The sequence below is a fragment of the Ochlerotatus camptorhynchus genome, unplaced genomic scaffold, assembly GCF_037179485.1.
Source record: "Ochlerotatus camptorhynchus isolate MF236.1 unplaced genomic scaffold, CSIRO-AGI_Acam_v1.1 ptg000108l, whole genome shotgun sequence".
NCBI lineage: Eukaryota > Metazoa > Arthropoda > Insecta > Diptera > Culicidae > Ochlerotatus > Ochlerotatus camptorhynchus.
In genome coordinates this window covers 586,572-613,228 of record NW_027040598.1, presented here as the reverse complement: position 1 = coordinate 613,228, position 26,657 = coordinate 586,572, and the positions used below count along the sequence as shown (strand labels likewise).

Here is a 26,657-nt window from a genome sequence, read left to right as displayed (position 1 = left end):
GCTTTACAAACGGCGTATTCATTCATTATTCCACACACTGCTTCAGGCTAAAAACAAAATGAAATTGGTAGCATAGTGGTTACCGTTTCCGCTTTCCAAGTAGAAGGTCGCGAGTTCAACCTGCGACCCTCGAGGCTGGCTCAACCCTTTTTTTTATTTATTTTCTACGCCTAATTAATTTAAATCGTATCACTCACGACAAGCAATTCATAGATCTATCGAAAAGAATAGCATCCTTTCCATCGAATTTAGAGAGATGGAGAGGTAACGTTGGTCTAATGTTAAACAACTATGAATGAATTAATCATTATCACATCTCCTTGAATTAGCTAGAGTTACGGCTGGAAGTGCTGTTGGTTTTCAGATTCAAGCTTTTATTGCTCCCCCTATGATGTAATCTAGGATAGCTCAGATGGCAAGGCAAGCGGCTGGTGATCGGAAGGTCATGGTTCGAATCCCATATAACAACATGTGTGTGTATGTATGTATGTTATAAATTTTCTATATTGTGGTAGGGGTGCGTGCTTCGACAGAAATAAATGACACAACAATCATTAACGAGAGAACACAACCCTGCTCTTCTGTGCCGTTTTTATTTTCGGATTAATTATCCCGTAATTGAATAATCTTTTAATATAAATGTCTAATAGTGTCTTATTAAACATTATTTAACATGATAATCAAGCGTCTATATACACCTTTATACCATCGCTGTTTAAGGAAGTAATGATGTCTAATAAACGCTGAATAATCAACAATTTTATCGAATAAGCTCTGTTACAACTATTGTAAGTTGAATAAAAGCTTCTTGACATACCTTATTCAACACCAAATATTTCGCTGTTGTGGTTGAATAAATTCTCCAGATTTGTGTGAACAAAGCCTGAACAGAAGTTATTATTAAAATATTACAAGTATTATTAAGCATCAGTGGAATAAAATCGTCAAGAAGTCGTTTCTTCAATAGGCAATTGTTTGTTGGGCAGGTCACATGTTTTCAAGTGACATTGAACAACATCGCAAGGCTTTTAGTAGAAGCAAGGCGAGACATTGAGCAATAAATTTGATAAGTTTGACGCTGTTTTGTAATCGAAATTATCAAAGTAATACACTATTATTGACTACAGCAACAATTTCGTATTTCTCACGCTCTAGAACGCAAATTATTTCGGGTGGAGATGGAGAATTATTGCTTCTTTCGCTTGACTTCCTTTTTTGTTGACTTGCCATATTCGCGAGTAATGTTTGTCATGTACGTTTTTGACATTTGCTTCCAAAAACAAAACTAATCAAATTCAATTGGTGAAAACAGTGGTGCCGATTCAAATAATAATCATTTTGATTTAAGGTGTTATACAGTACATATTTTCCAACGACAAATCACTTTGTTTCAAAACCCAAATAACTTGAAAATAAATGATAAATTACTTCGATTCGTAGTGCCGTATAACAGACTGAGTCAAGTGCAAGAGCATTTGGATTAGATGTGATCGTGTACCGTGCACCCGTGGTCTCGCTTGCACACGTACATTCAACTTTCGGCTTTCGTGAGCAGCGTGACCCGAGTCCTACGCTTGTGATTCACCTCGCAGGATGCTGTGCAAATGCAATGTGGTCGTTTCTGGCCGGCCGAGACCGGGTATGTTGGTCACCTGGTTCTTCCACCAAACTCACCGCACACTGTACCACTCGTCGGCCAAGTCGTTTGAGGCAACCGAGAGATTTCGCCGCCTTACGCTGACGGTCTACAACCGAGACGACGGTTTGGGAATCAGGCATAAAATTTGAAAACGGCAAAAAGTTTCTAAAGGCCGGCGCACAATTGATACGTTTTCAGGTTTTTTGACAGTTAGCCCATGCATTATCTGTCAAAAAACCCGAAAATGTATGCATTGTGCGCCGGTCTTAAGGCCCTTTACACCCGAACCAAAGTACGCCCACGCAAACCAATACCACTTTCGGAAAGGTGATAGTTGTCCCTATCCGATGAGGTTGTTGGTTTGCGTGAGCGTACTTTGGTTCGCGTGTAAAGGGCCTTAGAAAGTTTGTTTACAAATGCTTTTGTGCCGTTATCAAATGTTATGTCTGATATATCAATAAAGGGACCCTGGTGAGGAACGGCATTTAGCGTGTGACGACAAACGAGTATCCCTTCTTTTCGGAGAATATGAAACGCGGGATGGGATTTTGCGTCCGGTCCGCCGGAGATTTACTTCGGTTGGGTGCTTGCTAGCACAGTCGCGAACCTAGCGTGGAGAAGAAAAGCCACATGCTGATCAAGCATTTGGCACTCCAATTTATGCATTTTCCTACCGTCACCGTTGAGCTGCTGTGGCGCTGTTCCACGAAATGGAGCACGAAAGCTCGGAATGTGCGGACGGATGAAATTTCACGCAATGCACGGGAATTATGAGCGACGGACACTGCTAGCAACTGCACACGACTATCACCTCTTCGAATCGGTTACCCTTTTTCTATCGTCGGATATGCATTCATTGCATTGAATGTGTTGCAACAACACAAACAACAAGAAAGCTGGAAGAAACCGTGACATTTGGAGTAGTATCAGTGATGAGCAACTGTAAGATGAGGAAAATTTCAAACCTTCCAAAGCCCGCTTCTCACTTCCGGCACTGTACCACCCCATCATTGCACCTGCGCAGGATTCTCCCCGTTTTCCGACGGAGTTCATTATTCCAAAACACAACACCATCGTTTATCCCGAAGGCCGTCCTCGTCGGGTCAGTCATTGTCGTGGCTTTCACCGGTGTGGTCGCAGTTTTCCCAGGTTCGTTTTCCGCTTTTTTTGTGGTATCGCTGGAAGTGCAGAAAAAGGAAGAAGCTCGAGAGGTTTGCAAACACGCACATGTTCGGGGAAATGGGGCGTGAGCGGTGATGGGCGAACAGGAACGATTGAGGATAGTGATTTTTCCACTGTCAACGATCTTAATTATTACACGACACTGAAGCGTGTAAACCCGATGGTGACACTTTTTTGCATTTGCAAGCAGGAAAATCAAGCTTGTGATGGCTCTGTTATCACGTTCGTTTAATCAGTGTCGTGCAAAGTGAAGGAGGTGATGATATTGGTGCCCGAGGACGCTATAAGCCTCTGTCGTGATGAGCTGTGAGGACAAGTGTTTGCCATTTCCGAGCATCATCGATTTGCGTTGGCCTTTGATTGAACAGGGGTTGAGTGAATGTGTGAAAGTGATTGAAGCGATGTGGAAAATTTATCACGCCAGAAAAGATGTGTGGTCAAAGCGTTTGGAATGAGGGAGAAAACTGTTGGATCGATTTTCTGCATGCAAAATTTATCAGTTGCAGTCTTCTATTCTGTAGCTTCAGGGGGGTTCAGGGAATTTAAAACGCAACAAAAAAGTTTCCACTTTTGCAACAAGCGAAAAAACATCCAAGCTGAAATTCACTACCGAGAGTTCTGCACTGCATGCTTCCTTGAGGATGTTCGTGTCTGGAAACATAAACGCAATTAATGCCCTGCTCGAGACTGAACGTATACCAACGTTACTAAACTGGTAGTCGGAAAGCGGAAGAAATATAGTTCACCGAAGAAACGAACAAAAGGCAAAAGGAACAGCTCATGCTAATCCCTATCGATTTTTGACGTCCTGTGGGGTTTGACTAAGAATGTTTCAGCCTGCATTTAAGCAGTAATCAAGCCTATTTGACAGAACGGCCATCTGATTGATTTGCACTGAACGGAAATTTTTTAGGGAGGGGCATAGCATAGCATAGCTACATCTAGTAGGCCTCCGTCTGCCAAATGACGAATTGGTCCAATTTTTATCATATAGGAGGCACGATGGCAACGGACTCGAAAAATGCGTTCAGACACCAATCATAGTCGAAACGATCGTTAGTCAACCAAAGCATACGTCCAGGCGCCAGGGGACTGAGCGAAATCAACACACTTCTCACGCTCTGTCATTTCTCCTCTGTTTTGGAGATGAGTAATTGGGTGGAAACGCGGAGGAAAATCCTGCCAAAACAAGAAAGCGTTCGTGGAATGGGTGGCAGGTATAGTCAAGAGTATAGTCACTATATTTATAGTCTGGCGGATACAAAATCATGCAAACTGGCAACTTTGACTTCTTCAGTATTAATCTGGCACCCCATGAAAATGGTCAAGCTTTTGCAGAACGTTTTATGTAACATTTTTTTTATCTGTGCATATCAATGCATACATGTTTCGACGGAATAGGAGGAAATGTGTTAATAGAATATCGATCAACTCACACTTTTCAACGCATCCCTGCAAAATTTTCGGATTCCATCCGTTTCATTTTCGTTCGATTTAATTATCGTCACGATCCCAATACTTGAACCCCGTTGATTTAAAAAGAAACAGTCATGCTCGATTGGCTCCCGCAAGTGACAGGTCGAATCGGCTCCCGTCATTGTCTCCGCCAGACTATGCATATAGTGACTATAATGGCAGGGTGGATGTTGTGGGAATTTAATATTCGCCAGGGCCTCTTTTGTGCTTCGTTCTGATTTTTTGCGTGGAGCATAATTTTCATGTCTCTCATAACAAAACGGTAGCGACAAAGTGAACAATAATTGTGTGTAGGTAACAATGCTCGCATCTCAAGCAAGTGCCGGAATAAGTGGGACTTTTTGTTCTGAGAGATGAACTGGAGAATGGAGTGAAAGGCGTCTTACACGCTTTCTCGCCTTCTCGAAAAGGACCTAGAATGGGTGGTTGGAGTGGTTTTGTGCCTCTTGGTTATTACGTGAGGGGTGGGTGGTATGTATTATGGTTTGGATAATAAACAGTGATAATAAAGCACTCTTTTCTGAGGAAATATTGTTGAGGTTGATTTTTTTTTTTGTGAGTTTAGTATGAAATAACGTGTTGCTTGAAGGGTTTGATGAGAAGTTCTACTTTAGCATTCTGATGTATCACTTCTGGGTGTTATTTGATCACTTTCACAGATGTTTTTCAAGACATAGGACTAGGCAGAATTCTCCCTCATTCGCCCACTAATGTGTTCTGGCCATGTTTGCACACCAAGTCAACTAACCGGATTAAAGTTTGTTCCTGCAGCCTACCCGGTCCGGCAGATTTTTGCCATCGAATCACCCACAAATCGCATCTACTTATTTCGGTTTTCTTTATGCAATCTCGCCACTCTCAATGCATGATTCATCTGCCTCGGAGGCTATGCAGCTGGTTGACCTCACTCTACTCTCTTTCGGGTCCATACTAGACTGATAACAAATTTAAATTGTTCGCTCCACAGTGTTTAACGGTTCCAAACCGGGTTCTGATAAGCAAAATTTTAACTCGTTTGGTTAGAACCTGACTGAGAACCTTTTGTTCATTGCCTTCTACCCTTTTTCCTAACTGATCTGAGAGAAAGTTTGTTTGTCAACACGGGTGATGGCTTAGATTTACAGTCTACTAAACTGCATCATAAAAGGGGTGAATCGGAAAAATACAAGTGGCATTTTTTTCTCAAATTGCTCGAATACTGACAATTTTTTTTACCTACGACCGCCTCACAACATCACATCTGCCAAACATATCCATTTTTGTTATCATAGGGGAAGTGTCCCAGTACCATACTACCCAACTAACATTTTCAGCTTTGTAAGTCAACTTTTCCAGCGTTGTGCTGTAAAGTAGCTGAAAAGAAGCTGCAGATACAGTTACAAGCAAAAGCTAGCAAAATAGTTTTGGAGAGCGTTTACTCAACTTTCTCACCACCATTATTCAATTTGTCAGTCGCACTGAATAACATCAGCCAATTAACGCTAATGTCACTTATATACACACACTAATCAACTTTCAACTTGTAGCTACAAAACAAAGCTAACAAAGTGAATATATTACTCATTTGATGGCTTCTAAACAACCAACTACTCTTGCTGAATAACATAAACATCAAAAGTGCTTTTTCAACAACTAAACAACCTGTACTCAGCTTATAAACTGTGTTAGAGCAGCTTCGGAAGCATTTTCACAGTCAACTAGGTTTATTTTTAGACGTGTGCAGTTTTACAGCTTTTACTCTGCTGTTTTATAACTAGTCGAGAAAAGTGATTCGTGTGCACTATTATAAAGCCTCTACTCAGCGATTTTGTTGTAGAAGGGAATGTTGATTTGTTTACATAAGTTCAAAGTGTTGGCGTAGCACAGTTGGTAGTTGTGCGGTATACAGTCATGAGCTTAGGAAAGTGTGAAATGAGCTGTATTAATGATTCGGTAGAAATGTATACGGAGCTAAAGTCGACGGACACTCTATGTCGATTTGATCTAAGTAGGCCATGCTTCGTATATTTGAAAACCCAGAACTCATGGCCTTTCATTCCCAGGAGCTCGAAGAGGTAAGTAACAATTTAGCTGCAAGCTACAGCGTTGGGGGATTCTCCTTTGAACCAGGTGGAAATCCACAGTAGTGTCAAGGTTTGCCAATGAGGTCGTCTCGAGTTCGATTCCAGGCTCCGGTGCAGGGTAAATAATTTGGTGATGATTTGTAACTAATTTCGATTAATTTGATTCACAGCAAAATAAACTCAATAAATTCCTTCATAAAAAAGCGTAAACAGTATTTAATCCGGCTTCAAGAGAAAGCTGTGTAGTGATTATTGGATAACCGGGAAAAGGTTGAATAAGCGCCTTTCAAGTTCACACACAACTAAACAGCAGGATAACAGCTGTATAGAAGCGTTAATGGATATGCAATAAGAGCTTCTCCCAACCGTTCCAACAGCCATAAGTAGCTGACTAAGTTCGCCAGATTTGCTTGTATAGAGGTTGAGTAAAGGTTTCCCCATATCGTATAACGTTTGAATACAGCTTGAGGCTGTATAAATGAAATGAGTAAAGCGTTTACATTGTGAAAATTGTTAGTTGGGTAGTGCTCCCCACAATTTGCATGACAGTCTAATTTTCCTTAACAGGAAGTTAGTTTCACTGCTTGAACTTGATTCAAGCCATATACAGGGATGCCAGAATGGACACGTTCTCTTCATTTTGAAGACATTTGAACTTTTATGAAGACATTTTGCTATCGCAGACATTTTGAAAATATTTCAAGCCGTATGAATATATTTGAAAATTGAAGCATATTTTGGTAAACACAATTCGAGTTTTTATACAAGATTACATTTTGACAGCTTCTATAAAATAGTAAATTCGAACGAAACCGTTGCCAGTTTTCGAATATTCGAATCACAGAGTCTTGACGAACTGTTATATTTAAATACCTTCTTAACAAGAGAATTTACAAATTTTTCGAAGTCTCGAAATCTTACTTTCCCGAACCTGGATCATGATAATTTGTTTCTGTTTCTAAAGCCCGATTCAAAGTAAATTTGGACGGATTCAAGTGATCATAACTCAAGAATTAAACACATACACGGTTAATCAAAATGTCAAACAAAAGGGTATTTATTCAGCTTTCAAACGATACATAACAAGTTATTACATTTCACCGTTTCGAACGAACTGTCGCACTTTACTTGTGATCGATGCCATCATGATCTGCACAGTCGCTGGTTACACTGTACCGGCGAACTTATTCCACTTTAAACGCATTTGTTGTGCATTTGTCACTTCTTTACCGCATCCTTGAAGTTTTCGCTTGACAATTGCCCAATATTTTTCGATCGGTCTGAACTCAGGGCAATTCGGAGGATTAATCTCTTTGGCGACGAAATTAACATTGTTTGCAGCATACCATTCAAGTACCTCCTTAGAGTAGTGGCAGCTGGCTAGATCCGGCCAAAACATAACGTTGGTCTTGTGTTGCCGAATGAAGGGTAAAATCCGCTTTTTCAGACACTCTTTAATGTAAACCTTCGACGTCATTGTGTGAAATGTGATGAAAACCTTGGTTTTAAGGCCACAACTGCATATTCCTTGCCAAATCAGCAAAAACAAATGTATGCCTGGAAGGGACATCGCCACGACCAGATGCCAGTTAAATTTTTCGTCCGGGGATTTGTTTATATTCCATTTTGACATATGTTTCGTCATCCATTAAAATACAGCCATCAAATTTCGTCAAAACTTGTTCGTATAATAATCGTGCTCGCTTTTTGGCCACTGAATTTTATTTCAGGGAGCGATTCGAATGTTTACTGGCACAAAAATACTTATATCCTTCTCTTGAAAGGATGTTACGCACGGTGGAAAAGTTGGAATCGTATTTCTTTGCCAAATACCGTATGGAGACACCTGGGTTGCTTTCACGTACCTTAGCACCTTTCTCCTCAGCTCTTTGTCCCTAGTGCCACTTTTATGATAGATGCGCACAAGACTCACCGTTGACTTTGGGAATTTTAACACTATTGCTATTTTTGAGGCAGACCATGAAGGATTCTCTAGATGTTTGTGCACAATTAATTTTCTTTTTTCAAGTTCCATGATCCGTAATTTCGGGATGCGTCGATCAATCGAGAAAAACTTTTCACCAATTTCTTCGTCAATTAAACATCAACAAATGCCTGTCAAACGTTTTTTGTTCCAACCCCCAGGGGCACGGTGGTGTATTAAACCGTGCGTCCAGATTTACTTTGAATCGAGCTCTAGGATCTTGACAATTTGTTTATATCTGTATTATTATGAAACCCTTCACAGATTTTTTAAAAAGAATTTCCTTAGAATCATCTTAGTATTTTCTTAAAGTCCAGCTTGGTACTTTCTCTGGCAGTACCTAATTATTTACTTCATACGATTTGGAGAATATATATTGCCTTGTATATGCTGATTTGTATTTCATATGATGTGTTTAACTTCTAGGAGCAGTATTGAATATTAATATTTTGAAAACATATCTCGTAAGTCTCCGTTGAATGTGTAAATTTGAGGATCAGTACTTCAGAATAATCTGAGCATTCTAAATCAGTCCATAGCATTCTATAGCCGAATTGAATTAAAAAACAACAACATTCCGACCGTTACTTTAACGTCGCAAAAAACAGTTCCAATCGGGAAAAAATAACAATCCTAAAGCCACAAATCGGAAGTTATACAACCGCATTTACCACACCAAGCCATTAGAATCTAAACGGTAGTGTTATTACTTCGAGAACAGGCAGAAAGGGGCTGTTCATAAACTATGTAGACACTTTCTGAGTAGCTTTAGACCCCCCCCCCCTCCCGCCTAGCCCAGTGTAGACAATCGTCCACACACATCTTTGGAAATTAGTATGGACCATAGACAATCAACGACGCCCCCCCCCCCCTAAAGTGTCTACGTGGCTACACAAAAAGACCAACGCAATTCAGACGTGCGGCACAACGCGTGGAATCTCGATTGCTTTGATGCCATTTTCCCCGCTACCAATACACTGAGGCACCCCATGCGAAAGCGTCAAGTAGGCTCAATAGCGAACGACGCGAATGGAAACGGATGGGTCCGGGGGGAGAATGCTGCCTCCCTGTTAAAAATAATCAGAGTTCAGAGAAAAACACTGAAGCTCAGTTCTCTTACAGTATCCGATATCGGTAGGCAGCGGCAGATTGAGGCAAAAAGCATTGATGTTTGCATAACGCATCGCGCGTCTCCACGCCAACACAACCCTCAACAAGCCGAACGGATGACACTGTGGGTGTAAAGCACTTTTGTATTTTCCGGCCCGGGATGGCAGCAAAGCTGCTAAGCCTAATTCGCGTTGTAGGATGGAAATCGTCAGAATAAACAAGAAAGAAAACAGAACAGCTCGGCGGAAGCTTCAACTGCGGAAAGTTCCTGCCCTAAGTTGACTGGAAATATCATTTTCGCCTACTGTTTGACGTTCGATTTCCTCTCCTCGACCTTGTGGGCTCGTTTTCTCATTTTTTTTTTTTGTTTGTATCAACACAATGTTCTCCGAAATCACCAGCTCACCCCCTTCAGCTGGCTCGGATAAGCAAATCAGAATTTATCGAGTCACTTTCGGCTGCACATTGATTTCATGTCGCAATAAAACAATTCTATTTTTCTTACGTGACAGAACCCGTTTCAACAGTTTTCTTCGAAATGTGCACCTGAACCTGCCTCGGGCCCGCTAGTGGAACTCAAGGAAAAATGAAACTCAAACGAAAATGAACGGAAATACGGTGTGTCAAAGGGAAAATAGAACCCAAAGAAGGATCGAAAGTTTGCGTGCTGAGAAACGAGTGTGGTGAAAGCGGAATAGATCCCCGAAACAGAAGCTAAATAGTGATTAAATATAAATCAGCTTGTGCCAGGCTGCTACAGCACAGTGTGTGTGGTCGGAAAAAAAGGCACAAGTAGCGGAACAGAGCTGCTGGAAACTTGGCGAGTTTTGACGTTGTAGGCATTGGGGTTTCATCGGCGGCTACCCCGGCTAATAGCATCCAAACATGTAAGTATTGCATTTGCTGTTGCTGTTCAACTCAGTCGGTTCTAAGTGCTGCTATAAATGTATAGGTATGTGTACACATTCAACGTACACACTAGGGTGGGTCAAGTATATTTGGAGAATCACAACCACCTACTCCCCATAGCTCTTTCAATCTTTATGAAGGTCCCCAAAAACTGTGCCAAATATGAACGAATTTTGTTACGCTCTGGAACTGCGGGAGAACTTTAAAGTTTGTATCGGAAAATGTATGGGAAATGAAACAAAACTATTCAGTTGTTTGTCGGAAATTCAAAAAAAAATGTTCTCTGAGACTTAGCTTGGGACAACTATTCAGAACAACATTGTCGAAGACTGCAAATTGATTAGACTTCTGTACAAACACTTACTATTTTTCAATGTAGGCTAAGTGGTCACCTACCTGTCATACGTATGGAATCACTTGAAAAAGTATTGCAACACTCATATTGAATATTACGCATCAATTTGAAAAGTTTAGCATCACCCAAAGAGAATGTGAATACGTGTGGTGATGCTAAACATATCAAGGTGATGCAATAGTCAATTTTTTCAATCTAAGTGTTTCGACATGCAAATGAATAGTTTTGTTCCGTTTCCGACACATTTTCCCATACAAATGATAAAGTTCTCCAAGTTAACCATATTCGTTTACATTTGGCACAGTTGTTGGGGAGCTCAATTCAGATCGAAAGAGCAATTGGAGAACAGGGCGTTGTAAAGTTGACCCACCCTAATATACACATTTCATACCGCAGGGAGTCTTGTTTTGTTCTGAGAAACTATTACATCACGCTGAGCAAATGATCACGTCAACTGCCTGCTTCATAAATGATGATGATGGGAAGGTTGTTGATTCGAAATATGACGAGAATTGCAGTTGATTTATTCAGGCTGATTAATGCGGTCAGCTGATTGAATGTCTGCCGAATTAATTGAAAATAACATGAATTCTGTTGTAAAGATATTTGCCAAGTGAAATCAAACAGCTTTTTTCCGTGATTTTTAGCCGTAGGCTAGTTCATCACGTGCAAAAGGCTAATTAACACTTCAACAGATGTTGAAATTTTACCTGAAGTTTTGTACCGGATATAAATTACACACACTAAACGGAATCAGTCTGCACTGTGCTCTCTTGCCGTGTGGATCTATTGCTTTTTTGCTTCTGCTACCTAAAGCTACAACAAATTTAAACAGCACTTTTCAGTGCTCAATATTACCTGCAAATTTTCTACCTTTTCCACTCTTATTCCTCTTCGATCTTTGTTTGGACCCTACCCTGCTTGTATATCGATTTGTAAAATTATTATTCGATCCTTCGGATTCTTAAAGCGATCTGCTTGGAAATCTATTTAGAGAATCGTTTTACTGCCTAAACGCAAAAGAGAAGGGCAATCTCTTGATCCCCCTTCTGATGAAATTTATTTAAGTAATCAATTTGATTTGCTCACGGATGATGAAAATGATCCATTATCGGGCAAAATTCCATTCAACATTCTCGGCCCAATGAAAAAGAAAAGATTCCCCCTATTGTGGTAATCACTAGTAATCCTATAAACCGAGATTTGCGGAAATATTATCAGACGATTTGGCACCGTGATTTGTTTTGTTTACAAAAATTGCCTGTCATGACCTTTCCGCAAAATTTCACTCAGTCACACGAGCAGTCTCAGTGTTCTTCCGTCAATGTCGCTCACTCGATTCTACTCATTATTTATTCTACACTAACTCTATCTACTACAATACTGAAAACCCAAAGTGATTGCATTTATACTAATGTTCAAAAAAAAAATTAACAAAAATACCCTTTCTTTAGAGATCTTAACAGGTGTCTCCCCGTAAACTGTCTGCGCTACAACTTTTTCGAAGAATTTTCACCTCATTTTTTATTTCAATGAGTACTAGAACCACCCTAGTATCAATTGACACCAAAATGTGGGCTTAACTGTAAGCAGCAACTTTGAACTTTTTTCTAATGTTTTGATTTCATGCTCTAAAAGCGTCTTTCCAGCTAAACTCCCATTGTAGACCACTGTGCACTGATTTTAGAAAATCCTCCAACTGATGAGCAATCTCAATTTCAACTACCAAGAACGAACTAGATTAATCCGTGATTTCGGTTTCCACAAGCAATACTACATAAAAAAACATTTGCCGCTGAGTTATTAGGATCACTAATAACCACTTCTGATTTCCATGCTCTTCGCACGGAACTTTTGAACTTCGTTAAATTCAAGTTTTCACTTCAAATTGGCCATTTGGGTATTCCATGTATTGGCTGAAACCTTGGTCAGATTCAAACATCTTCTCCAGTACTATAACTATTTTTTTTTATATTACTTCTGCGTGAAGTCAACGATTTACATAGTTAAAGATGCTAATTTCAAATAACAGACTAGAGTGGTAATTTTTATATGATAGATGAGGAGATGAAAGTATAGAGTTCATAGTTCCGTTAGAGCACGGCAGTGTCAAATTGTTTACATAGAGAGTAGAAGGCGAGCAAGGACAACTTTTATGAATGAAGGTACAAATCGGTTTGATCATCTCTCTTTACCAAACTCTTCCGTATGAGAGGGATGGTGAGGGGTATTCCGTGTTAGAGATAACAATAGCTGCAATTTCCAAACCTACGACTGGATGCCTTCCTTCAGATAACAACTTGAGTGTGGTAAAAATCGGTAGAACTGTTTCAAACACATCGTCGGTACTTGAGCGTGTCGGTGATCATCTCTTCACCATCCCTCTCCGACGGAGGAGTTTGGTAAAGAGAGATGATCAAACCGATTTGTACCTTCATTCATAATAGTTATCCTTGCTCGCTTTCTACTCTCTATACAAACAATTCCACACTGCCGTACTCTAACGGAACTATCAACTCTAAACTTTCATCTCCTCATCTATCGTATTAAAATTACCACTCTAGTATGTTATTAGAAATTAGCCTCTTCTACTATCTTCTCCAGTATTTTCCTTAGAAGCAACACCAAATTTGCACTTACGACATCAACACTGAACGTCTGTTCAAGGTTGTCTTGAAAGGCCTGCCCAGTGGTGAATATCAAAGATGAATTAAAAATTAATTGGAGCCAGTCCAAGTAATCAAAATGAAAATAAAATCCCGTCCTGGCGATTGGCGCAACGGTATTTCTAATGACTTTTATTTAGCCCTAGTGAACTAAATAACCATAAGGCCTTAGAAAAAGCTATCCTTATGATTCATGTCCGGGTAAAATAGGAATACTTCAGGAAGTCTGGAGAAAATTTTAAGTGCCAGGGATGGGGTCACGGAACTAAAAAATGCTAAATGCCAGCTAAATGCATGAATTGTGGTGATTTTTCTCCCGCTAAGGACGACTGTCCTGTGAAGGAAGATCCTTAAAAAATTAAATGTTCAAATTGTGGTGAAAACCACAATACCAATTTTTGGGAGTGTAAGACTTGCGATCCTACATTCTCATTCCAAGCGACCAGTGATGGAAAAGTTCGCAAAAACTCACTATGACTCGCGAACTTTTCCCTTGGTGAACTTCATGAAATATCACGAACTTTTCCAACACTGCAAGCGACAAGTGTTAATAACGGTCAGCGAGGAACAAATTATGCATTTGTAGGTAGGTACAAATAGCTCCCCTGTTTCAAACTCTTCATCTAGACCTGCTGCTTACAAAGTTCAGCAAGTGTATGCTGCTATTGCCAACAATATCGTCATGACTTTGAAATTCAGTAATGGATTTTAATTAATTAAATATTTTTAATTGGAATGTTCGATCTTTAAAGACAATGAAGACGAACTATCGAAATAATCGTCTTGGTGGAGCTTGTGGTGGCGTTGCCATCATTGTTCATAGACGTGTCAAACATCAAAGTCTTCATTTGAAACCAAAGTCGAACCTGTCGAAACAAAATTTGGACAACTTACGTTTATAGCTGCCTATTTGTCATTGCAATGCATATGCCAGCAAAAGAATTTTGCTCAAGGGTGACCTTCAGAAACTTACCCGTCATAGGTCTAAACTTTTCATTTTTGGTGATTTTAATGCAAAACACCACTCATGGAATAATTTTCAAAGTCATTTCAATGGTAATATTGTTTGATGGTTGTTCTGCAGGTTATTACACTACTAAATATACAAACAGCCCAAAATACTTTTCTTCGGCGAGAAATCCCTCAATAATTGATTTGGTCTTAACTGATTCATGTCTACTTGGTTACCCATGCTGACTTTGATTTTGATCACCTTCCAATAGCTTTTGAAATATCTCAAGAAATAATTTGTAATCCCAACAGCTCTACTTTCAATTACCATAGAGCTGATTGGGAGCAATATCGAACATTTACGGAGTATAGCTTTGATCCATACATTTGTTTGCAAACCACAAATCCAGAACAACATGTAAAAAGGGCATACAAGCTTTTTGTAAACAAACCTTCTTATGCCCTTTTCTCGCCCATATGACACAAACGCAAACCTTTAACATCACCGGGTAGGGGACACTTTCCCGTTCCCGATGATATTCCTGGTTTGCGTGGGCGACCCTCGGTTGGCGAGAAAAGGGCCTACAAAGGTTTGTTTACAAAAAACTTGTAGGCCCTTTTCACATGTGGCTCTTGAAATAACATTAATTGTGCTCTTGAATCTCTGACTACTTCTATAGTTGAAGCAAGAGCTGCCTCAGTACCAAAATGCGAGGTTAAATTCGCTTCAATTATAATTGAAGATATTCTTCAGCTCTTGATCCATCTGAAAAATGTCCGTAGGAGGCAATATCAAAGAACACGCAATTCTGCCCTGAAAATTATTTGGCGGGATTTGCAAAAACAAATTAAAAAGCGATTCTCTGCCCTGATGAACAAAACTTTTGAAAATAATGTTTCTAAATTAGACCCGAACTCCAAACCTTCAAATTTAGAAGAAAAAAACTCAAAAGCCTATTCCAGCGCTTAAAGAAGGTACATAGTAACATTTTATTCACAAATTTGGAAAAAGCTCAGAAACTTGCTAAGCAATTCGAGAGTACCCATAATTTCAGTATGGGTCTTACTAGTCCTATTGAAAATCAGGTTGCTCTGGATTATCTGAATATTTTCTCTCGGAAAAATATTTTTGATGATTCCTGATTTAGAAGAATTAAGATCTATAACTAAAATGTTTCATAATATGAAAAACTCCCAGAGAGTACCTTGTCTTTCTTGGTAAAATTAAATATATAACAGATGGTTCCATTTGGCATACTTTCCTGATAAATGAAAAAATGCAAAAGTTGTTGCATTTTTGAAGCCGGACAAAAATCCAGCTGAAGTTTCTAGCTACCGTCCAATAAGTTTGCTTTATACAATAAGTAAACTTTTTGAAAAAAAAATAACTTTGAATGAAATGACGCTTCCCATCAATACGAACTTGATTTTTGCAGATAAGCAGTTTGGATTCCGCCATGGGCATTTAACTACTCATCAACTCTTAAGAGTTACCAATTTAATTTGTTCAAACAAATCTGAAGGGTGCTCAACTAGAGTTGCGTTTCTACTTCCTGTTAGAGCTGGAGTTCCTCAGGGTAGCATTCTTGGCCCTATATTGTTTAAATTTTTCACTACGGACCTCCCTGATTTGCCACAAATTTTTGTTCGCTGGTGACACAGGCATTTCCACTAAAGGAAAAAGTCTTCGTGTTATTTGCAGCAGACTGCAGAAAAGTTTAGATATTTTCTCTTCTTATTTACAAAAATGGAAGATTTCTCCCAACGCTTCCAAAACTCAACTTATAATATTTCCACACAAGTCTAGAGCTTCCTTTTTGAAACCTAGTAAAGACTGTACTCGAAAAAAAAATGCAGCAGGCAAAAATGATCACCAAAAATTCATTTTAAGTCGGATATTTTTGAAACTCTCAGGGAATAAATAAACACATATTAGCTATGTTTTTTCTAAAGTTGGTTTATTCAACCTTCTCTTCTAGGCAAAATGCCCGCATCTTGGACTTAACGCTACCCATCAAATCCTGTGCAACACTTGCGGCATCTGTCTTACACACTTTCGCCCACTCTTTCTTCAAATTTTTGTCGTTTTTGAAGACCTTCTCTGTTTTCCGGAGCTTGCCCTTCATAATCACCCAGAATTTTCCTATTGGGTGAAGTTCTGACGAGTTTGACGGCACGATGCCAGACTCGGCGAAAACAGTGTGTCACCTTCGTGGGACCGGAGGAAGGCTAGCAGGCGCTTCCGGAGACATTCTTCTTTATGTATTTGGCCGTTGATGGTGCCGGTCGTTATGTACGGCTTGCTGAATTTGCCACACTCACAGATCGCCTGTCACACTAAGTACTTCTTGGTCGACGTACTTCCTCCGGAAGTTTTCCGGAACATCCAGGCAGGATTTGACGACGAAAAACTCCAGGCCAGGGATTTGCTTGGCGTCCGCTTTAATGTACGTCTCGTCGTCCATTCCGATGCATTTCGGCTGCACCAACCACTCGCGGTACAGCTTCCAGGCACGGGATTTGACCACCGTATTCTGTTTATCAGTTCGGTTAGGCGCCTTCCTTACCTTAAAGACATGAAATCCGGCCCACTTTATTGTCCACTGGACGAACCAGACGGAAGAATTGACCTTCTTGGCCATGTCCTGAATCGAAAGGTTCGGATTGCGCTTGAAGTAATTCCTCACCTTCCTAGCGTTCACGGGGTCGTCTGGGTCTCCTTTATCGATTTTACCACACGGGACACGGTCGAATTGTCGATTCCAAACTTTTTCGCAATCCACCTGTGGGACTGGCCTGGATTTTCCACGACCGTTCCCATAATTTTTGTTCGAACAAAGCTAAGAATATGGGTGATTGACAGATATGAGAGTTCATCTGAATAACTTCAGTAAAGACAGAAATTAACTCAGAGAGTGAGTTACTTTTACTCATTCGTATGGAGACATTTTTAAAAGCATAGGTCACTTAGCGCATGATTAACCTAAGCTTTTAGAAATTTCGAGTACGATTAAGTTTCGTTTTCGTTAAGCGTTTAAAACCTCAAGCAGTGCCGTATTAACGCTAAGGCGATGGTGGGTTAAAGCCAGGGCCCTCAATTTGAAGGGAGCCCTTGGCTCAGAGACGTTTTGTATTTGTATCGAACACCAAAGCTTTGAAAACTAGAAACAATAAATCATACAAGTTGATAATAGGGAGGGTTTCTTGGGTCATGTTGTACATTTCATAATATTGAGAAATGATGCCCAGCCAAGCAGGATAAAACAACTTATGAATACCAAATCCAGGTATGAAAATCAAGCTCAAAATGATATTGACTTAAGAGGAAAGATACAAAAAATAATATTTAGATGTTCCACGAATAACGAACTAATAAATAATGTAGTTATCATAATAAGTGGTGAATAATCAACACTATTTTTGATGCCAGAAATCCATAATTTATTATTGATGAATTTACGCGAAACTGCACCAGTGCATGCGACACCTAGGTTTGAAATCCAAAACCACAAAAGTGAGGATGTACTAAAAAATATTTCATACGATTTGACAGGTAGCTAAACGTCATTATCATTTTCACATCATTTCCATCTGCTGGTCGACCGTAACGTAAATTCATCAATTGAGAAGGTCGTTAACTCATTGAGGTGTTATTGTCTAAAAACATTTATCTTCCGCTATCCAATAAGCCTCCTCCATCAGAACGGGATCCGCTTCCAGTGGTTTCATTGTAAGATAGTATTGCCAACGAGGGGATAAGCGCTTCCAATGGACACAAAACGTGGTCAGCGGTTGCTTTCTATAGTCGACGATGCATCGACCGAAAGAACTGGTGAGGAAGAACAATGAGTAAGACCACACAATGGTTGCTTCCGAGTAACACACATCGAGAGTGGCCTGCTTCTGTCGACAGCCGAGTGAACACTGGATTTCAAGAACATGAAAATTGGAATTTGTCTGATCCTAGAATCATTAAAATTATATTCTATGTCTAGGATCTAGATCATTTTTCCCCAAGATCTGCTATTTCTTCAAAGCTTGGGAAAGCTTTTCTAATATTTTTTTAATATTCTGGGGTCTTCGATGTTTTACTAAGCCACAGAATTCGGAAAATTTAATTAAGTCTTAGATCTTTACTTTATGTATGTATGTATGTGACTTCTTAGCTAAATGCTTTCATCGGAAAGTTTTAAGTTCTACTTATAAGCAACATAAATTCACAAGTGCTCTCAAGTGCAATTTGTATATTCATGTCAATGCAATTTACACAAGGATAGACGTATTATATTAAATATATATTTTTTTAATATCTGAAGAAAGTGGATCATAAAGCTAGAATTCGACTTTTTATCACCCACAGTAACACTCAAATTAATTTAAAGTACTTCATTAGAAAAATATAAGATTTTTTAAACTTCTCTGCAAACTTATAAATCTGCATAATCGAGCTTTTTTTCATGATGGCCGGTTGGCATCTAATTTTTTTCTCAGATAACATTACGAGTGGTGAGCTGTTTTCGTGCTATGATTTATTGATAAATAAATTGAAACTTAAACTTAAACTTAAAGTCATATTTTCATTCGAATTTCATTTGAGTCAAATTTTATTTAAAAAAAAATAAAGATTTGTTTATATCTAGTCTTTGATTTCAATCCAAAATGCATCACTCTTGACCATGTCGAGAGCATCAAAACCCGATTTATCTCCGTTAATCAAATGAATACAGCTAACTGAAGTGCACTTCTTTCACCAGGGTCCTCCCATCATGGTCCATTGGCGGCGCTGTAGTGAACGGAACCGGTGGCCGTTGGGCCTTGGGAACGCTGATCCTGACGCATCTGATCGCATACAACGAAACCGGTGGCCCCGGGACAATGATAAGCATGGCCATCGCAGCCGTCTTCGCCATTTTCTCCGGTATGTATCCACCCTCCTGCTGGGATTAGGTTTTGATTAAAACGACGGCCAAAATTGAGCAAACTTTTCCATTGCAGGTGTGTGCAAGTCGAGCGTCAAGTCGCTCCAAATTTACTATATTCGTACCACCCACCGGGCGGATTTCTTCTGTTTGTTTCTGTCCAAGTGGATGGATATCCTGGCCCTGTTCTCGGCCTGTGCCGTGCTCGTGAGAACACTCAGCTCCTCGCTCGATGCCATGACCGGAGGGCTCGCTAGGATGTACATTCTTGGTAAGTGCGGATTTCAATTAAAACTTTTTCGTGCTGCTGATTTAGATGAAGCATTGTCTCATTCCGCACAGGTCGCAACTCACCGGCGAACGAGCCCTGGCCAGACGTGATTGGGGTGGTGGTGATTTTCCTCCTCTCGGGGATGTTTATGCTTGGATTAGAGAATACGAAAATTTTCAGCTTCCTCATGGTGTCCGGAGTGATGGCGTTGACAACGGTTATCGGTGTTGTCGCAGGATTGCGAGGGAATTTTGAGCTGTTTACCAGCGAGGCGATTCTTCCAAAGGGAGTTGTGGGGGTGGGTTTACAAATCCGGTCTATTAACCACTCTGCAGAGGAAAAAAATAACGCCTGTCTTTTGCGTCTTTCTTCCTTTTGGCAGCTTCTTTCCGGCGCAGCATTAGCTAGTTTTAGCTTCTCGAACGACCTCCTAAATGGCAATTACTGTAAACGACTGTTGGGATTAGCCGTTATCTTGGCGGTGCTGCTATCGAACGAACTAATTGGTGCGTGCTTAACGGCGGTGATAAAGTTTAGGTAATGAATCGTGGCCCATCGGAGGGATCCATGCGTGGGCGTATGTCGAAGCATCTTGACTTTTTGTGTTTGCTTTCATTTTTCCTTTTTTTTATCGTAGCGCAAGTCACGACTACGAAGCCGTCCCGATGCTGTCTATTTTGGAGAACAAGGACTTTCACAAGGCGATTGCGGCAGTGGCTTGCCTTTTGGTGTTGACTTGTTCCGGTGCCTTGTTGGAGCTGTTTCCGGAAATGTTCTACCAGATCGTGCAGCTGGCCACGTCGGATTGGAAAATCCTTGCCAAACAGATCGGATACGAAAACCGGGATAGTGGAAGCCCGATACTGGCAGTGTTCACCGGAGGCAGTCTGTGCGCGATGTTGGCATTTGCCTGTCCGATGGAAAACTTGACGTACATTTTAGCGGCCAGTCATCTGATGGCGGCGTTCCTGAGGGCGTTCTATCTGCTGTACATCCCATTCAGGCCGCAGTATATGGAGCAACAGAGTAAGTTTTGGGTAGAGCTGGAACTAGGACGTAACAGCTTTTGTAAACAATGACTTCTCTCGATGATTTCTAGAAATTCAAGGCTCGCCCATGCAAACCAACATCTTAATCAGGTAGGGGAAGACTTCCTCTAACCGATGGCTATGTTGGTTTGCGTGGGCGTGCCTTGAATTCCTAGAAATCATTGATAGAAGTCATTTTTATAAAAACGGTTACGCCCTAATTCCAGCTCTATCTAGATTTATTAAATGACCAGTTCCAGGCCAAAAAGGATAAACAATTTTTTTTTGTAAAAATGTGAATGATTGCCCATAACACATGATTATGCAAAGTTTTATGCAAATTGGAGAGGTGCGAGTTTTCCTGATTCGTCATTTGACGTGGAGCTGCTCAAATACATATAGGGTAATGTTACTACCACAGATAAACAGACATAACGCTCGCAAGTTGTTCATCGAACACACATTTAACGGTCAATTTAAATGTTTATTTAGTTGGTAGTACCGCCTCCTGTGGCACGCATAAAGGGTGATAGGTCAAAATTTGGTCAAGGGAAAACGCGTGTAAATAGGTGAAATCGTTTATTTAAAAAATCAAATTAAATTTCTTTTTCAAGTTCAATTAGTATAAAATTCAGGAAAAATATTCAGTTAGGCTTCCACTTTTCCAAATCCGAATTGCCGGGCCTTACGCTTGACCCCTGCCATCAGATTTTGTACAGCCACCTTGTCCACCTTCTTCGCCGCAGAAAGCCAGTTTGCCTTGAACTGTTGCTCGCCCTTAGCAGTTTTTTTTGGTCTTCTTTAGGTTCCGCTTGACAATAGCCCAGTATTTCTCAATTGGGCGGAGCTCTGGCGTGTTGGGAGGGTTCTTGTCCTTGGGAACCACCTGCACGTTGTTGGCGGCGTACCACTCCATGGCCTTTTTACCGTAATGGCAAGATGCCAAATCCGGCCAAAACAGTACGGAACAACCGTGTTTCTTCAGGAAAGGCAGCAGACGTTTATTCAAACACTCTTTCACGTAAATTTCTTGGTTGACAGTCCCGGAAGCTATGAAAATGCTGCTTTTCAAGCCACAGGTACAGATGGCTTGCCAAACCAGATATTTCTTTGCGAACTTTGACAGTTTCATGTGCTTGAAAACATCTGCTACCTTTCCCCTTCCTTTTGCCGTATAAAACTCCTGTCCCGGAAGCTGCTTGTAGTCGGCTTTGACGTAGGTTTCGTCGTCCATTACCACGCAGTCAAACTTCGTCAGCATCGTCGTGTACAGCCTCCGGGATCGCGCTTTGGCCGTCGTATTTTGTTTATCATCGCGATTTGGAGTCACTACCTTCTTGTAAGTCGATAGTCCGGCTCGTTTTTTGGCTCGATGCACGGTTGTAGACGATACACCCAGCTTATTTGCGGCATCTCGGAGAGAGAGGTTAGGGTTTCGCTTGAAACTACCGGCAACTCTCTTTGTCGTCTCAGCGGCTTCCGGTTTTCGATTTCCCCCCGATCCAGACTTCCTGGCTGTCGACAAACGTTCCCCAAACACTTTAATTACATTTGTAACGGTTGATTTGGCAACTTTTAGCGATTTTGCCAACTTTGCGTGAGAGTAGCTCGGATTTTCGCGATGCGCGAGCAAAATTTTGATACGCTGCTCTTCTTGCTTGGACGGCATTTTGACAACTGAAGAGTGAATTCCAAAATCAAAATAGGAGCAACATTCTACACACACACACCTTCAAAATGAGGGGTGTTCAGGTTTTTTAAATGCAAAATTGAAAGAAATACGTCAAGTTGATATTGACCAAATTTTGACCGTATCACCCTTTAGTCAATTCCCTTGGGTTTGACGTTTACACACTACCGCCATCTGTTCAACGTACTGTGTATCACAGTATACTTGAAAGATGGCGGTAGTGTTTTAGTGACTATGTTTTATATTGAAAAATATTCAATGTGTTATGTCTACTTGTCTGTGGTACTACAATTAACTCAATACTAACCAACAGGCATGGAAAATCATTTACATTCATTTCATACATTCATTTAAATTCATTTGCCTCTAACTTTTTTCATCACCAGCATTCTGCAAAATAATGTAAAGAGCTTTTGTAGGTATTGTTATTAGCTACAACTTTTGCTCATAACTTAAATCTGTATCTCTTATGCATCACGAACAAGAGCGGGCAGAACTTGTTAATGTTTTTCAGTGAATGTAAAATACATTCACTTAAAAACAGTAGTGGCTTCTGTTCGCTCTGGTTCGTCATGCATCAGAGATACAGATTTAAGTTCTGAGCAAAAGTTGTAGCTAATAACAATACCTACAAAAGCTCTTTACATTATTTTGCAGAATGCTGTTGATGAAAAAAGTAAGAGGCAAATGAATGTAAATGAATGTATGAAATGAATGCAAATGATTTTCCATGCCTGCTAACAAACTCAATTAACAAAAGTTCTTAAATATCCACAAAAAAAATACCAACTTTGTTAAGATGCATTATTCTGCAATACTCCAAATTCTTCGCCTCAACATCGCGAATTCCCATACAGTTATGTGTCTTTTCCCACAGATGAATCCTCCTTGGCGTACAGCAGACTAAACACCACACCGAAACCCGTCCCGTCACAATCGACCTCAATGAAGTCGAAGAAATCGGTTTGGTTCTTCCGTAAGCCTTCGACGGCCTCGTTAGCTCACCACATGCTGCCGAACAACCGTGCCAACAAGAATGGTTCTCGCGAGGAGCACGAGCGTGAGTGGTTGCTTCTAGGAGAACCTCCTTCCCCGAAAGCTCCCGATAGTCCACCCAACGTAGAATCGACCATCCTCTCGGATCAGGTTTCCGACATTGAATGCATTGCATTGGCAAAACCGGAGAACACTGACAGCGATGAGGATAGCAGCACCGATATCGACGCCATCGTCGATGAGTACCGCCAGAAGGTAAAAGTGTCCGCGGCTGGACCGTTGGACAACAACACGCTGAGACTACCTTCGGCTGGCAGCTGGAAGTTGACGATGGTTTTCATCGCGTTGATCTTGACAGGGAGTGTGCTCACTTCACTGGGACTCATGGTTTGGGAAACCAACGCCATTATCGTTGGAGTTAATCGTAAGTTCTTGATTTGCAAAAAAAAAAGTTTCTTTTTGAATATTGTGGTCCAAATTCCAGTGGTCTTTATTCCGTCCGCCATTTTGATGCTGTTTCCAAAGTACGACCAGACAACTTCGACGACACCGGCAACTCTCACCTGTACGGTTGCGCTCCTTGGATCGGCAATTCTATATTCTGCTTCTTTCCTCCAATCGTGGCCTGCTTTGCTGTTATGGTTCGTGGCAGGTAACTTTGATAACTTCCATATGGTTAACGATTATTAATAACCTCAAAAATGACCCCTCCCAACAGGTCTCTTCCTATTCATCCGGTGCGATACCTGGTGCTGTCTCTGCTTGGAACGGCCTCCGTCGACGCAGACTTTGATTGCAAGTGTATCCGGAACCAGAACTACCATTCGCTTGCCCCGTCCTCCGAAGGGATCCATTATCCCGTCGCGCATCGCCGGCCACAGCTGACAATCGGACAGCTCGGAAAGTGAATTCTTCGAAGAGGAAGACACGGTTGAAGAATGGACCGACTGATGGGTCTAAAATTGGCGCTTTTCATCCCAAGTAGTAGAGGAAAGCAAACGTCTTTTGAACATTCTGGTTGTTTGAGAACCCCGACAATTATTGCTCCCGGAAAAAAAAACACCGGAATCCCAGTACGTGTGATTTTACAATAATCGATGAAGACGAATCAAAAGTATATAAAATTAAACCCATAAATGTGATACCAATGTGAAATGAAACACGTAAGACCGATTGAATTCAATTAAACGTAACGATTCTTTCTCTTGAATGTCAATTTAAGCAGAGAAAATGAAAATGCTGTTAACAATTTGGACTTATCTGATTCGAGGAAATCTGCTGTCAAAACAAAACAAAAAACATGCAAGCAAATAGAAAAGCAATCAATTAGCAAGCAAAAGAAGAAGTATTAGGCGGCTTACCATGCAGGATGGGAACCGAATTTCATTTAAGTGCAATAACAAGGACGATACCAAAGTAAAGAACAGAAACAAATTAGTCAGACGTAGCATTTTTACGAAACATTTTTTGTCACAACATGTAATAAATCTTTGCAAATTGTTACAAAACATAAAACAGAATTAAGTTCTCAACCAAAGAATAGTAGGGCAGATAGAGCGAAAAAGAGAAAGAGAAAGTTGTAATCTCACAGAAAAGCGGCCTTTCAGTAGCGATTTTTATCGATTGTGTAGAACAGAATCAGAGAAACAGCTAACAGAATGAGAGAGCATTATTTTAAAAATTGTAGGTAAAGTCGTAGTTTGCAGATATGTCGAAGATTTTAATATATTTCCGCAGCTTGCAGAATACGCGTGAGGGAAAAGCGTTCGAATGTGATTGATGACCGTAGAATCTGACGTCTTCTCAAAACATTTATTTACGTTGGCTAAATATCTCTAAATATTGTTGAATGTGGATTGGCAAAGTTTGAAAAATTGGTAAACCAGGAGCTTTTCTGGTGATCAGTTAATGTTTTCTTGTTGTTTTTATTCTTCGTGCTGTAGGTTTATCATTGCTGGTAAAAAAGAAGTGTTTTTTCAATATTGGTTGTAACTTTGTCCTCTGCATGAAATGTGCAGTTATTTATTGGATTTAATGTTTATGCTAAGCTTTACATACACTCTGAGATGTAAGAAATAATAAAGGAAAAAGTGAAATAAGTGTTGATTTAGTAGAGTTTTAATTAATATCACGGCCCAAGATGAATGTGTTAAATAATTTTCGTATCGAATAGATGGCTTAGTGGTTCATTTAACATTAATATGACTTTCAAAACGTGTAAAAATCTGAGGGGAGGAGGTGACTGTCAAATACGAACAATCGCCACCTGCCTCGCATAACTGGTTCCAAGCGACAACAAAGACGATGGTTTGTTTATGTTTGAAAACAAAATTCACATATGAAAAATCAATGAGCGTAAACAGGTAAGGCCCAGTAAATTTATCGTCTCTTTCGTTCTTTGGCTGATTAAATGGATGACGGAGTTTGACGTCACACTCCTTCAACCATTTAAATAACGGGAGAACGAAAGAGATGAGAAATTCACTCAATCTTCTCTCTATCTATTAAGCGCGCACGCATCACACTACAGCAAAGCAAAAAAAAATCCTGCATCTTAGATAGAGTCGCCCCCCTCGTCAAATATTTATAAATATCATCGAAAAACTTAAAGTATTTTCAAAATCGACTACATGTAAAATACAGAGCTTTTGTTTGTTTTTAAGACATTTTCAAGAAAATGAAAATATCCACAAATATATTAATATTTTCACCCAAGTTGTCTCCTCCCTAATTTCTGTGTGTGCATAGTATGAGAAGACATTGATTCAATTCAAAATATTAGCTGGTAAAAAACAGGCACATGATGCTTTTTTTTGTGTCTTATTTCCTGAGCTTATATGCGACCCACTGAGGTAAATAAACTAAAGAAATATATAAGAACCACTTATGATTTTTCGGCACAAGGATTTATTAGGGAAATCATCAGTTTGACCTATAAAACATAGAATAGCAAAAAAGGTTATCGTCCATTTAATTTCACTTTACTAATTTTGGTATCCATGACAGATACGTATTTCGACTACAATGTGCAGTCTTCATCAGTGTCATTCCCTCTAAAAACTTATCAAAATCTAATCCCTTAAGTATGCATGCCCAAGGTAAAAATGTGCTGTTTTATTTAAGCATTCCGCTGACAAACCAATTTGATTACTTCACTATGAAACATAATTCATAAGTCAAAATAATTAAATTCATGTAGCACGATCATCAGGCATAAGTGGTACTTATGGAATTAATTAGTGTCTTATGTATGCGATTCCCCAAGCGTTGACAGACGAGTGGTCAAAACACGGACCCCTTAATCTCAAAGTTTATGGTTTGAAGGGGATGGTCAATTCGCACAGTGTGCCACAAATACAGTTAAGCCTTATATCTACGCTTGCGCTGTGCATGTGTCAAAATTATAATCATTGTTGTT

The 26,657-nt window shown here is 40.1% G+C and overlaps 1 protein-coding gene across 6 annotated transcripts; it reads left to right on the top strand.

Moving 5' to 3' along the window:
* Positions 1-2,759: 2,759 nt before the first annotated feature.
* tadr (torn and diminished rhabdomeres) lies at positions 2,760-25,312 on the top strand. Of its 6 annotated transcripts, none has more exons than XM_065219642.1 (10): positions 2,760-2,788; positions 9,967-10,341; positions 19,090-19,253; positions 19,331-19,525; positions 19,597-19,823; positions 19,908-20,062; positions 20,163-20,551; positions 23,121-23,663; positions 23,724-23,891; positions 23,958-25,312. In XM_065219642.1, coding segments are annotated over exons 2-10 (2,010 nt in total). In that variant the 5' UTR covers positions 2,760-2,788; positions 9,967-10,339; the 3' UTR covers positions 24,125-25,312. The 6 variants fall into 6 exon arrangements, with proteins under 6 accessions (XP_065075714.1, XP_065075718.1, XP_065075719.1 ...); XM_065219646.1 differs by having other exon boundaries at positions 2,787-2,850; XM_065219647.1 differs by lacking the exon at positions 2,760-2,788 and adding an exon at positions 2,899-3,077.
* The last annotated feature ends 1,345 nt before the right edge of the window (positions 25,313-26,657 follow it).

What these genes read in the sequence shown, in the direction of transcription:
- tadr (XM_065219642.1), top strand. An exon ending in CGTCTTCGCCATTTTCTCCG is followed by an intron (nt 19,254 to 19,330) that starts GTATGTATCCAC and finishes TTTCCATTGCAG; the next exon opens with GTGTGTGCAAGTCGAGCGTC. An exon ending in GCAGTATATGGAGCAACAGA is followed by an intron (nt 20,552 to 23,120) that starts GTAAGTTTTGGG and finishes CTTTTCCCACAG; the next exon opens with ATGAATCCTCCTTGGCGTAC.